The sequence below is a fragment of the Monodelphis domestica genome, chromosome 4 (assembly GCF_027887165.1).
Source record: "Monodelphis domestica isolate mMonDom1 chromosome 4, mMonDom1.pri, whole genome shotgun sequence".
NCBI classification, from domain to species: domain Eukaryota; kingdom Metazoa; phylum Chordata; class Mammalia; order Didelphimorphia; family Didelphidae; genus Monodelphis; species Monodelphis domestica.
This window is the reverse complement of record NC_077230.1, coordinates 94,442,426-94,457,922: the sequence shown is the minus strand read 5'-3', so window position 1 is coordinate 94,457,922 and position 15,497 is coordinate 94,442,426. Positions and strand designations below refer to the sequence as shown.

Here is a 15,497-nt window from a genome sequence, read left to right as displayed (position 1 = left end):
TTTCATCATGAATCTTTTGGAATTTCTTGACTCACTGGATTGTTTAGAGTAACTAACTCTTTAACAGTTGATTGTCTTTACAATCATTAAGCATTTATTAAGTGTCTACTATATGCCAAGCACTGTGCTAAGGGTTTGGGGATACAAAGAAAAGGAAAAGACATTCCCTGTCCTCAAAGTTCTGACAATCCAATGAGTAAAACAACATGTAAACAGATATGTACAAATAAGCTATATTGCATTGCAGAATAAATAAGAAATAATCAAGAGAGGGAAGGCATTAGAATTAAGAGGGATTGAGAAAGTCTTCTTATAGCAGATGTCATTTTACTTGGGACTTGAAGGGAGTCAGGGAAGCCAAGAATCAGAGATGAGGAAGATGAGTATTCCAGGTATGAAGGACAGCAAGCAAAAATACCCCAAACTGAAAGAAAAGTGTCTTGTAATATTGTAATAATAACTTTGTAATGTAATATTGGGAGTATCCTACTGTGTTAATGTTTTTTGAAAGTCTGAACCTGTGATTTAATCTATGGAGGGAATTCTTCAAATAGAGCCTTTATAGGTTAACAAGTCTCTAACTTGTATTCCTAGAAAAGTCCCCAGGTTAGGGAGAGGTTAAGTGATTTGCCCAGGATCACACAGCTAGTATGTCTCCAAGGCTAAAGTTAAACCCATCTTCTTGACTCTAAGACCAACCTCCCTTATTCTCTCAAAGAACTTTGTCAAATTTGTAAGAATAGCCACTCCCCAATTGATAAATTGTCAAAAGATATGGAGAGACAATTTGGGGATGAAAAATCAGTTAGACATAACTATATGAAAAAATTACTCTAAATTATAATAATTAGAAAAATGCAAATCCAAACAACTCTGAGATATCATTCACATCTATCAGATTGGCTAAAATGTTAAAAAAAATACAGGCAAAATAACAAATGTTAGAAATGATGTGGAAAAATAGGGGACATTAATGCATTAATGGTAGGACTCTGAATTAATTCAACCATTTTGGAAAGCAATCTGAAATTCTGCTCAAGGAGTTATAAAAGAATGTATACCTTTTGGCCAGCAATGCCATTATTAGGTTTATTTCCTGGGGTGATCAGGGAAAAGGAAAAGAACCTATATGTTCTACAATATTTCTAGCAACTCTCTTTGCAGAGACAAAGAACTAAAAATTGAGGAGATGCCTGTTAAATGGGAAATGACTAAACAAATCGTGGCATATGATTGTGATGGAATGTTACTGTGCTGTAAGAAATGATGAATAGGTTAATTTTAAGAAATCGTGGGAAACCTACATGAAATTATGAAGAGTGAGATGAGTAGAACCAAAAGAACATTACATTCAGCCACAGAAATGTTGTTTGAAGAATGACTTCAGTATTTCCACCTCCAGAGAAAGGACTGATAAACAGAAACAAGCAAGAAATAGTTCTGTATATACATATATCTTTTTTGTCAAATGATTCCCTCCTCTATGGCAGGAAGGAGAGGGATGAAGGGAGTTATCTGCAAATTTTAGTGTAACAAACAAATGCATTTTAAGTATATATATTTCTATCTACATATACATACACTATGAACCTGAGATTTCATTGGCATTCCTCTGCCAATGTTCATATGCATTTCTTCCACAATTTATATTCTTAGGGATATGCCCGGGGTATTTGGGGGTAAAGTAACTTTCCTAGGATCATCCAACTAGTATTTGTCTGAGGTCAGATTTGAACTTGAGTTTCCCTGATTGTCAAGCCATGTTGCCTGTGTTGTCATTACGGTGATGTAAAAGGCCATAGCACTCAGTTCTCTGAGGCTTTTTGAGAACAAACTGAGAACAATATGCTGTCTTCATCTCTATTCATCCACTGAGAACCAAAAGAGGGGAGATATCTGAAAGATCTCTAAAGAAAAGATCTAAGACTGGTTAGGGCCAAAAAGGGAACTCTAGCATAGACAGAGCAAGATCTCCTGTTCAAGAAAGCAATGAAATGTCTAGATCTAGAGCCTAGCCATCACTGTGTGGCTAACAAAGAAGGGATGAGACAGAGAACCATGCGTACATTTATGGTTACATTGAATCTCAGTTCTCTCAGATCACTGAATTCTACTGACAACTGAGTGGCTGGGGAGTTGATAAAGCTGTTAGACTGTCATTTCTATGCAATTACTCCCTATGGGGAGATTCTTTGGCTAAAATCCTCCAGTTCCCAGGGAATATGGTCTGCTTTCTATCCCTTCCCAAGGGGGAAAATGTCCTGACTAATAGTTTCCTATTAGAAACCTTATCCTTCATGGAAGCTCTGAGCTGGACCAAAGTACAATTTTCTGCCACACCCTTATCATTAAGTACCACACTATTGCCACCCTGAGATATTTCTGTTGCATAACTAATGACTAGTCTTTCTAATGGGGCAGCTAGGTGGCACAGTGGATAGAGCTTCTGGCATGGAGTTGGGAAGATCTGAATTCAAATTTGGCCCCGGACACTTACTAGCTGTGTGACCCTGGGCAAGTCACATAGTCTTACTTGCCTCAGATTACTTCTCTGTAATAAACTGGAAAAGGAAATGCCAAAATCATTCCAGCATCTTTGCCAAGAAAACCCCAAATAGGGACACAAAGATTTGGACACAACTGAAATGACTGAAGAACAACAAAAACTCTTTTCTTCTTGGCTCAGACACACTGTTAAGTCCACTTGTGTCTTTAGTATCCTTATCTGTAAAATAGAAACAACAATGCCAGCTACCTCTCAAATTTGCTGAGAGGATTAAATCTCTGTAAAGTGCTTTGCAAACCCTAAAGCATCATATATATGCTAGCTATTATTTATCTATTTGTTTACAAGGGGGAAGTAAATTGCATAAAAGTACGATCAATCATAAGTGTATAAAAGAAAGCTCACGTTTTGTTAGCACCCATATTAATCTAGATGTCAAATCTTGCTCAATCCTGCCTTTGGCTTTACTATGAGACATAAGAGCAAGGGAGCTGGCCCCTAGTTGTCTGCCCTGGCTTGAACCCAGAAATAGACTTGACTTCCTCAGAACTCCCCAGTGTTGGGCTTTGGGATCCACTCTTTGAACATCTTGGGCTCCATGGTTCAATTAAGTATGCCTGCCAAACTTGGGTGAGTCAAGTGGTGCTTGACAGATCTCTAAGCTTAGAGTCAGGGAGACTTGAGTTTAAATCCATCCTCAGACTCTTATGGGGTGTGTGACCCTGGGCAAGGCATATCTACCTCAGTTTACTCACCTGTAAATTAGGATAATGAAAGCACTCATCTCTTATGGTTCTTGTGAGTTTAAAATAAAATATTTTGTAGTATATTTAGCACAGTACCTGGCACATAGAAAATATTATATAAAGGTTTATTCCCTCCTCACTTGCCTTTGAACCAATTAGGAGTCATCATTCTACTTGGGTAAGCTTTAGTTTCCACCCATCAAGTCGCATCTGAAAGGACCATAAATTTAGAGCTGGAAGGAATCTCAGAGGCCACCAAGTCTTGGGGAAACCGAGACCCAGAAAGATTTAGTGACCTTTCTGAGGTCACACAGGTGACCTTGTCATATCATGGGTGGACAGCCATTTTCATTAGTTCAGATGGTTCTTTTTCCCATGACACAGTGTTCCTTCCTTTGGATCATATCATTAACTAAGTCGCTAGCCAGTGAATTCATAATTCATGCTTCATAATGTATGGAGTAATAGTTTTCCTATCTTTTATGCTAGTATATCCCAGTTCATCACCTGAAGAAATTTTCATTTAAAAACAAATGAATTTCTCCATATGTGTCTGTGGTAGGATAAATGTGGGAATTCAGATCAATCCAAGAAGAAGAAAAGGAATAGTAGGAAGTATTCTATGGGCTAGGATCAATGAGAAGACTCCACATGCCCCCTGCTGGAGGTGAGTCTGGGCCTCTACCATTGAGGGACAGCAACAAGCTAAACAGATTTTAGGTAAGAATTTGAAAACAGTAGAAACTGGGAGGCAGTGGCCAAGAGATCAGGAAAGGACATTAGTGCCCCCTTCCTTGTCCAGGGCCCAGTGAAGGAAGAGGACCAAAAAAAGAATTTGAAAGAGAGCCTCTTTCATTGGTCGTGAAGGTCACTGGTTCCATTTTTTTTCAAGGTAGTTTCAGAGTAAGATAAATTCAAGTCATTGTAAGTCAGAGCCTTTTAACATAGAATATAGTAGGTGTATGCCTGCATTTTGAAAGCAGAAATAGTAATTCATTTATATAATATTTTACAATTTTTAAAAGGTACCCTACATGTATGTGTGTCATTGGTCCCTTTTTACAGATGAGAAATCCAAGGCTTAATAGATCTCTGAAATCTCTAAACTTCTAGATTTCACATCTATAAAATGGGGTTAGTAACATGATTACTATGTGGCAGAGCCAAGGTCTTCTAAGAGCAAATTCTTTCTGCTCAATCATACTGCCCAACTCAGTGAACAGCTAAGACATTTTAGCTGATGCTGATAATTCTATTATTTATCATGCTATTGGGGGTAGCGAGAGCAAATTCAAGCTCATTAAGAGAGAATTCATCAAGGCAAGAGGAAAGATTGTATTCTTTGACCTAGTGATGCCATTACTAGGTTTATATACCCTAAGGAGATCAAAGACCTAGGAAAAGAACTCATTGGTACAAATAGCTCTTTGGTTTTTGTAGTGGAAAAGCACCAAAAAATTAAGGAGGCATGGCTAAACAAGTTTTGATATTTAAATGGGATGTATTATTGCGCTTTGAGAAATGATGAAAAGGTTATTTCAGAAAAAACCTGGGAAGACATGTTTGAATCGATACAAAGTGAAGTGAGTGAACCAGGAGAACCATTTTCACAATGACAATATGGTAAAGACAAACAACCTTTGAAAGACTTAGGAACTCTGATTACTGCAACATTACCAAGATTCCAGAGGATCGATGTTGAACAAGCTATCTCTCTACTGACAGAGGAGTGGGAGACTCAAGATGCGGAATGAGACATGGACATGGCCAAAGTGGAAATTTGTTTGACCTTGCACATTTATTAATAAGAATTTGTTTGTTTGTTTTTTTCCTTCTCCAGAAGTCAGGTGAGTATTGAGAGAAAACAAACAGAAAACAAATGACTGTTGAAAAAAATTAATATTAAAGCTTGGAATAAGATTCCCCAAAATCAAATGACCCAAAAGGGACTCAGATTGCTCTCCTGTTCTGTGCAACGTGCTTCTTTTTTTTTCTAAACACATTTAGAGTTACCAGACCCTTTTGTCCATCATTGAGTTCTCTATGATCTTTCTTACTTTGCCCCTTTCTTTCCTCTCTTACAGGCAACTATCGGGATTGACTTTTTATCAAAAACTATGTATTTGGAGGACCGTACGGTGAGTGTCAGATTTGAGAACTAGGATAATGTAGAAACATTAGATAGAAATCTGACAAAGCAGAATCCATAGAAGAGGAGGCTGAGTCCATGGTAATGAGACCCAGCCTGGTCACATTGATGTCTAAGACAAAGCAGAGAAAGGAAAAGTGATCTTCAGCACTTCTCTTGCTGCCCTTTTGTGAAGGGGCATAGTGGGTAGATGTCTGCCTGAGACACATCCTTACTGTCAGTGTGGACCCAGGCAAGTCACTGAACTTCTTTATCTGAGTTTCCTTCTAAAATGAGCATAGTAACATCATCTACTCATGGTGAAAAATGTCATCCACCCTCAAAGAAAGAACTGATAGAGCTAAATGCAGACGGAGACATATTTCACTTTATTTCTTCACTTGTCTTTTGTTTGTTGGAGTTCTCTTTCACAAAAGAACTACTATGGAAAAATGTTTCATACACATGTAAAATCTTTATTAGATTACTTGCCATTCCAAGAAGGGGGAAAGAAAGGAGGGAGGGTGAGAATTTGGCTCAAACTTTTTTAGAAAAGGTTTAAAAATGGATTTTTCATGTAATTGGGGAAAAATTAAATATTAATTTTTTTAAATCACTTCTTTTACAAGGTTGTTAGAATCAAAGCAGATAGTACTTGTGAAGCACTTTGCAAACTTTAAGGTGTTATATAAGTGCTAGCTCTAATAGCAGCATTAGTGCCAGTGACTGGGAATATAAGATGGTAGAGTTCCCCCATGTCCAAAGCATGGAACTTCAAGTTGTAATGCCTTTGATAATTCCCTTGCTGGGTCAGCTTTCTTTTTACTGTCCCTTTATAGAAATCAATCAACAGGAATTGATTGAATACCTACAATGTGCTAAGGTGCTCTGGACTTGGCACCAGGGATACAAAAAATCAATACTTACCTATTGTTCTTCTTTCCTCCCTCTCTTTTTTCTCTCTGTCCCCTTGGCAGGTCCGATTGCAACTCTGGGACACCGCTGGCCAGGAGAGATTCCGCAGCCTAATCCCCAGTTACATCCGGGACTCCACTGTGGCAGTGGTGGTATACGACATCACAAGTGAGTGCAGCAATAGGTGGTTTTACCAAGCAGATACATGCCTGCATTCCAGGCAAAATAATAACCCAGCAAAAATGCCACAGCAGCATAGTTGGAGGGGGAAATCTTAAATCTTCTGATCCTCACAGCTAGGTGTGGCAGTGGCTTTTATGTAGTCATTATGGTATTGCATGGCTGTTTCTGCAAGGAATGAGACCCTGGCAGAAGGCGGTGTTAGGGATCACTCAGCAACACCTGGTACATTTGCTGAGCAGCAGGAGTCTAGAGACTGCATTTAAACACCAAGCACACACTGTAATTTATTTCCTACATCTGCCTAGGTTACCTATTGCCCATGATGCATTACTGGGCAGTGGGAGGAGAAGGTGGGGTAAAGGGGAAAAAACCAGTACACTTTTTTCAGGAACATTTTGGTGCCACATATCATGGATGTGTGTATTTTATTTGCATTCTTAACCTAGGGCCCACAAACCTTTTTTTAATGATAACTGGATTTCAATATAATGGATTTCCTTTGTAATTCTATGTACTTTATTTCATGTATTTAAAAATATTATGATGAAAAGAAATTCATAGGATTTGCCAACCTACCAGGTCTGTGACACAAAAAAAAAGGTTGAGAACTCCTAGGTAAATTCTGGGTGGGTCCATTACTTTCTCTTTTTTTTTTTCATACTAATTCCATAAGGTTTTTTCCATTGCCCTAAAAGATTACCAAGACACATTATGTTAAAGATGGTGACAGATAATTTTACAGGTGTTTGTGAAGATGAGAGAGATGCTGAGCATGGACAGGTGCTTTATTTTGCACTGAGGATAATCTGGAAAGAAATTAAGCAAGGACAGAAAGAGAGAGAGTGTAGTATAGAGAAGAAAGGGTTCATTTTTACACAGAGAGTTGGCCTCTCTTGGCTTTAGCTGCTACTGCAATCATGATCATAAGAGCACAGAAAAGCAAGTCAGACCCCATGGGGTGTCAAGGATGGAAGAACATAAACTAGAACTTTCTTCTCTTGTGGGCATGTGCAAGGGTTGGAACAATGCTGCCCATCGGTACTGGTACAGAGGAAACAGCTGCCAACTTCCAAGACCAAGGAAATAGAAGCAAGTTCTTTTTGCAGCATTCAATCAATCAATCAACAAGCATTAAGTGCTTACTGTGTTCTGGGCACAAGCCTAAGCCTGAGAATATAAAGAAAAAAATAAAAACAGTCCCTGCTCCTTAATGAACTTATTAGTTCAAATGTCGGGGGGGGGGGGCACCATATACAGAAATCTACATACAAGTTATATATAGAAAGGCTGAAAAGGGAAGGCCACTAGAAGCTAGAAAGGACCAGGAGAGGCCTTCCTATAGCAGAAAATAGCTGAGATGAATTCTAAAAAAGGCCAGGAATTCTGTGAGGTGGAGGTAAGGAGGAAGGGCATTTCAGGTATGAGGGACTGTCAGTTCAAAGGCTTAGAGATGGGGGGATGGAGTAACATATATGAGGAACTGGATATAGGTCAAAATGGCTGGATCATAAAGTGGGCAGAGGAGAGTCTAATGTGTGATGTATCCAATTAAATGTAGGAGATCATATATGTAGAAAATTGGTTGTATGCCAGAAAAGTATGTACTCACTGAACCTATATAATAAATGAACCTTGTGCCATGGCAGAGCACTGTGTGATGCCTACGCATGTAGGATTGAGCACACAGTGCCTCTCATCCATTATTTGACTTACCACACTACCTAGACAGAAAGACCCTACCCTCTGAGAAACCGCTAGCTCGGCTCTCAAAGATGTCTTGTAAGGGAGCAAAGACAGGAAGGAGGGACCAGAGAGTAAAGATCTTTATGCCAAACAGAGGTGTTTATTTTTACATATATATATACACACACACACGTGTACATATATATTTTATATATACATATATTTATATAATAAGGAACCATTATTGTTTACTGAGCAGGGAGGTGACATAGTCAGATCCATGACTTAGGAAAAATCACTTTGGTGACTATGCAAGTATGGATTGGAGTGGGGAGAGACCTGAGTCAGGGAGTTAAATCATCTCTATGGTAGCATCAATTACTCCATCCTTGCCAACATCAAAGCCCTTACTACCTTGTCCTGGCTTCCCTTTTCTTGAACCTTTGAGCAGGGCTTCACACACCATCTTTTAGTCCTTTTTTCTGCCTGTAGACCACACACACACACACACACACACACACACACACACACATACACACATACACACCTCCAAAGAGTGGCCATCTCTGTCAGTCACTCATGAACACAGAAGTCCATGGACACAGAAACAAAAGAAATAGATCTCTTGGTAAATTTAAATTTGCATAGAAATAAAACAAGACCCACAATACTGAACTTACTATAAAAGCTAATATTCCCAGGCATCATATGGATGATCACATCTGGAACCATGAAGTCACTTGTCTATAAACACAAAGAGAGGATGATTCATTGGCAAATGTTAAATTAAAATAACTTCTTCAGAAAATTAATCATTTCTGACAAAGTGAAATTATTCACTAGAATTTCTGAGAAATATCTCCAATGTCCCTGAAAGAGATTTAATGTTGATGGCATGGTAGATTCACCTGAAGGTAATGTCATTGTTATCACCACATTGTAAAAGAGGTTTAGTCCTCAGGAAGACTCCAAGATATGCTCTTAATAATATTGCTTAATGCTGCTTTCTTTTTTCTGTCTCTCTTTCCATTTGGAAATAGGACATCTCCTTTCTTCTATTACTAGAAAATCTTCATGTGTCAAGTGGACCTTCTCTCTCTGTTTCTGTGCCTTTTCTTTGCTGTTCTCTTCTCCTCCCTTCCTTTCTTCTTTCTGTCTCTCGTACTCATCTCAGTTCTATTCCTATTTTCCACCTCAGATCTCAACTCCTTCCAACAGACCTCCAAGTGGATTGATGATGTCAGGACAGAAAGAGGAAGTGATGTCATCATCATGCTGGTGGGCAACAAGACAGATTTGGCAGATAAGAGGTAAGATAGGGAGGGGGGAAGCTTCAAAAAGTGGAGAAAGTTGAACTAAATTTGAAATCTCAAGAATGGCACCTAAAATGAATCATTGATTCCAATGCTCCTGGTGCCTACGCATGACAAAGTGGGGAGAAGAAAGGCCTGTGGTGGGTAGCAGTTTCTTTTCTGAGTCAAGGCTGCTGCACATTGAGGCATTGAGAATTTCTACTTCCCTAGCGTGGTGAGCAATTGAAGTGTCTTTCTTTACTGAAACTGCAATGGATGTGTTCAGACTTTCACTGGGATGGCAGTAGCCACTAGTACTCCAGATACTAGGTATATTCTTGCCCACATCTCCCAACTTGCAGGGTGACATGTGCCAGGCTATTTATTGTATATCCATTCTCCACTGGTATAAGAACCACTGAAGCTCCCATTTGCCTTAGGCATCATTTTATTTTGGCTCTTAGAAAAATAGGAATTCTGTGATACTCTGTATATATGTACATTGAATTCTCCAAATACTGGATTTTATTTATTGAATCCATTCATTCAATGAATATTTACTCAGCTCCTACCATTTGCAGAGCACTATACTGGCCACTAAAGGAGATCCAAAACTTAGATAAGAGACATTCTAACCCTCACCAGGTTTAGTCTAGTAGCAATTTTAGTCTATAAAAGCCAAAGCTTATATTCTTGGCCCGTCTGTTGCCATGTTGGCTAATCTAATCCCACAGAAAGTTCCCGGTTGGGCTTCTCCAACTTCTGACTAACCTTGTTTGTGGACTCACTTGATGTCTCTGCTTTTGACAGGCCTTCAAAGGAAAAAAGGTTTCTAAGTCTACAAAGTACAAAAATGTGGTCCTCATCCAATCTAGCCCAACTGGAGGGGTTTTGCGGGATATTTTTACTTTGGTTCAAGGCAGAATTGACATGTTCATTACCAATGCTTACTCAAGTGTGAACATAGGATCGTGTGCCATAAACCAGGGGAGAACTGTGTGGAATTAAACTGTGGGATTTCTGCATTCTCTGACAGGAGGTCACAGGTGTGCATTTCCTTAGGGTCTCATAAAGGCAGCAGTTTTGTTCCAAAGTCAGAAAATGAGAATGTTGTAGCAGCAGAGAAAGGACTGTAACAGACAGTGGATTGTTTTTCCTGGGCAAAGCTCAATATCATCATAGACATTCTCCCATAAAGGTGCTAGATCTCACTCCAGTGTGGTGTGCTAATCTGCATACAATTTGAATAAATTTGCCCAGTAAGCACAGAGCTCACCCCCAAAAAACGTCAGTTCTAGTCAATCGTGTCAAATGAAATTTAATCAAATCCAACACCCCAAATCACAGTCCCATCCATCCTTCACTTGGCAAGTTGGGAAATTTGCTGTGAATTTGAAAATGGAAAATGTCCATCATATCCTAGATTAGGGAAGATAAATCTGTGGACACTGAGAAATGCATACAAAGATGGCATCAAGGCACTATCCTAGTGCCAAAACTGCATATGATACCTCAGAGCTAAAGCAAACAGGAAAAAAATGAAAGCTTATCACTCCATCATTCATGGAGCAGCACAATATGGCACCATAAAACAGGTGGCCCAGGAGACTGGGGAGGCTGTCCAAGGTGCTAACAGTGTCCTTTTGGTTTAGTGGAGGAACCCTGATCAGTATCAAGTCTTCTCTGCCTGTTTTGCTACTTCCCACTCCACCAGTCTCCTACCACAGTCACTGGGGGGCATCAGATTCTTCCCCCAAGGTACAGAACTGTGGTGAGCCACTTGTGATTTCCCCTTCTCTGTGGTGTCTGTAGGCAGATAACAATTGAAGAAGGAGAACAGCGCGCCAAAGAACTTAGTGTCATGTTTATTGAAACCAGTGCCAAGACAGGATACAACGTAAAGCAGGTAAGAGATCTATGGCTTCTGATCCAACCTAACCACTTAGAGCATATATACAACCCAGTTAAGGTTTATAGGGCTCATGTCATACATTAGTAGCCAGAAGGGCTGTCAAATGCTGGAAAGAAACTAAAACTCCCACCTGAGGTGTGAATGATCTAATTTGCATGGTTAATCAAAGAAAAGACAATCCCAGGATAGAAGATGTAAGTCTCATGAGATTCTGGCTATTGTCAGACAGCTGTAACATACAGAAAGACATATCTACCCCCTGCAGTGGCATGTCCCCACCAATTGTTCTCTGTGCTTGAAGATGGACCAGTTGACAGAGTTTAAACTCTGAGTGCTGACCTAGTGATTTTTGTTTGCTCTGAGGAATATAGAATTTTCAAATGTCTTTTCCCAGTGTAGGAAGAAGAATTCAGTCAATTCCAATCAATTCAATGAGTATCTTTGCTCAACACTGTGCTGTTCTTTGGGTAGGAAAGAAGAAATATAAGCCACATTCTTTGTCTTTGAGGAGCTGATAAGTAGTTTGGAGAGAGACATAGCAGAACTGTGATTTCATCAGCTTAGGAAACTTGCAAATTGGTAGCACCTTTCACCAGCCTAGATTGAAATCCATTTATGACTTGGTAGATTTTCTCGAGTCACAAAGACATTAGATGATTCATTCAGATTCACATGGCTAGTTATTATCATAAGTGACATTTGAATTCGGGTCTTCCTGACTCCAAGCCTAGCACTCTTGTCTACTGGGCCAAGCTAACACAATGGGGAAACATGTACACATAAGGTAGAGAAGAATGCAAGCATTATATAATTACATGCCTGCAATGAGCAATGAAAACTCTAAATGCCACAGGAAGTAGTTCAAAGAAGATAAGGATCTCTGTGGGCTGAAACAGTTAGGGAGGAAGAGAGAATTTCATGAAAGATTGAACTTTACCTAAACCTTAAAAAATGTAGTAGGATTTGGATAAGGAGTTGACTAGGAAAATGAATTCCAGGCTAGAAGGTGGGTTTTTGAATGGTATAGGGTGAGGATACGAAAGAGAATTGACCTGACCCATCCCTAAAGCAGTACCATGGAAAGTTGCTGAGTATTCCAGGTGTTGTCACATTTCTCTGCAGCCTCTAACCAATTGAGAGATCAAATTCCTGGGCAAAAAGCTTAGGAAGGCTAAGAGAGTCTAAAATGAAATGGCTTTACAGCGTCATCTATAGTGTTGGAAGGATTTTTTTTTAAATGTTGTAAAGTCTAAGGAATTTAATTTGATGTCTAAGGGCCCTTTCAAATCCATATCATCTGATTTTGTGACTATGAGCAGAATCCCATGTCCAATAATGAAGATCTTTTTGAGCATCACTCCCTAGACATTGTACGGGACAGATTTACATCGTCTCTTCATGTACACAATGCCCCTCAAAGTCAGATGTCACAACTCACATAGCTACTACCACTTATGATCAAAGAGGGAAGAAATCCTGCTTTTGAAACAAAGGATATTTACATTGAAAGGTGAATTTACAGCTCTGTGATTTAAGTAGAGAAGGTACAGAGTCATGGGAGTAAAACAGTTGTTCAGGGTCCAGGGCTCTAAAACTTCTGTTTGGAAGCACTATTGACACATTGAAGGAGTGGAGGCATAGGAGTCAGGAGACTCAGTTGCTCTGGATTTTTTTTGTCAAAGAAATTCCTGCTTGGTTATGTATGGGTTGGACTAGATCGTCCCTTGTTGAAGATATTTATCTTCCAACTCTGAGCTTCTAGCTGCTTATCCAGAAAATAGAATTCAATTTTTAGATAGAACTTGGGGCCCATCTTAAGCCCATATTTAACAAACAGCCTTAAGCCTGTAAGATGAAATTGTTCAACCCAACTACACTCCAAAATCTTTTACTGTGTGTTCAGAACTCCTTAACAGCTCTAAAGAGGTTTAAATCAATGTGGTAGGAAAAAGCTTTCTTTGTCACTAAGTGGTCCTGTTTTGTACTTACTGTAATCTATTCCATGGTACATTTACCAAAACTAGTATTCTTGTTAATGCAGTTAGACTCAGCTTCTTTTTGATTCATCAAATCATAGATACAGAGCTAGAAGGGACCTTAGACATCAGCTCCTTTTATGGACAATGAAACTGAAGCCCAGAATAAACAGCTGAGCTAGATTTGTGACCCCAAATCTAGTGCCCCAACTGTGAAAACAATAGAATTACAGAATGTTGAAGCTGAAGTCCTCAGAGATCATTAGTTCCAAACTCTAATTTTACAGAAGAGAAAACTGAGGACCAGAGACATTCATGCCCTTGTTCAAGTTCACACACTGAGTTGCAGAGTCAGGATTTGAAATTGTCCTTTGACTAGAAGATGTCACAGGCTACATCTATAGTCACACATAGCTGTGTGATCCTGGACAAATCACTTATCCTCTGTTAATCCACTGGAAAAGAAAATAGCAAACCACTTCAGAAATTTTCCCAAGAAAACCCCATGGAGGGAGCAGCTGGGTGACTCAGTTGATTAAGAGTCAAGCCTAGAGATGAGAGGTCCTAGGTTCAAATCTGGCCTCAGGCACTTCCTAGCTGTGTGACCCTGGGCAAGTCACGTAACCCCCTTTGCCTAGCCTTTATCATTCTTCTGCCTTAGAACCAATACACAATATTGATTCTAATGTGGAAGGTAAGGGCTTTAAAAAAGAAAAAGAAAAACCCCATAGATAGTCAAATAGGACTGAATGACTGAACAACAGCAACAAAAAAATCTGCTAGTTTTATGACATATAGTAAAGATTTAATTGTTAGGTATTAATAGACTAGATTCATAGAGGTGGGAGTGAACCTGGAGGACTTCTGGTACCACAAAGCTGGGAGGGACCTTGGAGATCCCTTCCACTCTCCCATGATGCTTCCACCCAGGAAATAGACTACAAAATCCTGCTGTGCCAAGACTTCTTGGCATAACTGGCAGTGGTTTACAGTTCATTTAGATAGATGTCTCTAAGGCATTCTATAACAAGTATTCATTTTGTGCCCTTGAGTTTCAAGGAAGTCATTTTAGTACTACAGGTAGGAGAGGAATCAAGAGGGAGGAAATTCTTTTGACTTTTTTCAAAGCAATTTTATTGTCTTCACAAAGCCAGCTAAGCATGTCCCCTAAGTCTTCCCTTTTCCACACTAAATAATAAATTCCCTTAACCAGTCCTCTTCTGCCATTTTGGTTACTTTTTCTCTGGACCCTCTCCAACGTACTAATGTCCTTTATAAAATGTTTTACCCAGAACTAAATAATCAGCATCCCAGATGCAGTCTGGCTGAGTACAGGATGACTTCCTTATTCCTAGAAGCTATGCCTTTCTAAATGAGGCCTAAAATCATATTTTTGGAAGGGTGATCTCTATAACACACCATTGACTCTCATATTGAGCTTATAATCCATTAAAAACCCCAGAACTTTTTCAAACAAGCTATTTCCCAACTATGTTTCTTCCATCTTGTACTTGTGAAATGTGTTTTTTGAACCCAGTTGGAAGACTTTTCACTTGTATCTATTATAATTTCATCTTGTTTAATGTTGATCATAGGGGTGGGGGAAGAGGAGAATGGGTGTTAATGTAAAACGTGTGCATCTCTGGGCTGGCTTTTATGCAAATGCCTTAGCAGGATTCCCAAAGTCAATAATTTCCATTAGTTTCCAACAGTATCTGTTTCTCCTTGAAATAATAAATCATGTTAAGATACAGTTACTCCATTTCTTAAATGGAAAAATGCTATTTAAAATATCAGGTCCTAAAACATCCAGAAGAATCCTCTTAAATGCAGGAGCTGAACCTTGGCATAAGAACTATCCATATTTGCTCCTAACTATGTCTGCAGCTTCCAATTGTTTCTCGAAAATAGACATTGGTTTTCTTTTCTGTAAAATGTAGAGGGAGGAGAATTGGACTAGAGCCAGGATTCTTAATTTTTGGTTCCAGGAACTTGGTATTTTTTGTTTTTGTTTTTTAATTAATATTTTGATAACTGTGTTTCAATATAATTGGTTTCATTGTAATCTAATGTATTTTATTTTTAGCATTTAAAAACATCTCGAGAGGCATTCTTAAGCCTTTTCTGTTTTCATGATCCCCTGTGTCAGTTTGGCA

General features: G+C 39.1%; 1 protein-coding gene across 2 annotated transcripts in view; it reads left to right on the top strand.

Moving 5' to 3' along the window:
* Positions 1-15,497, top strand: part of RAB6B (RAB6B, member RAS oncogene family) — a 172,454-nt gene that overhangs the window by 130,055 nt on the left and 26,902 nt on the right. For both annotated transcript variants that reach the window (XM_001364609.4, XM_056793629.1), the window contains exons 3-6: positions 5,337-5,390; positions 6,358-6,463; positions 9,360-9,471; positions 11,266-11,359. In XM_001364609.4, the coding sequence (XP_001364646.1) occupies positions 5,337-5,390; positions 6,358-6,463; positions 9,360-9,471; positions 11,266-11,359 (366 nt within the window). The remainder of the gene's footprint in view (positions 1-5,336; positions 5,391-6,357; positions 6,464-9,359; positions 9,472-11,265; positions 11,360-15,497) is intronic.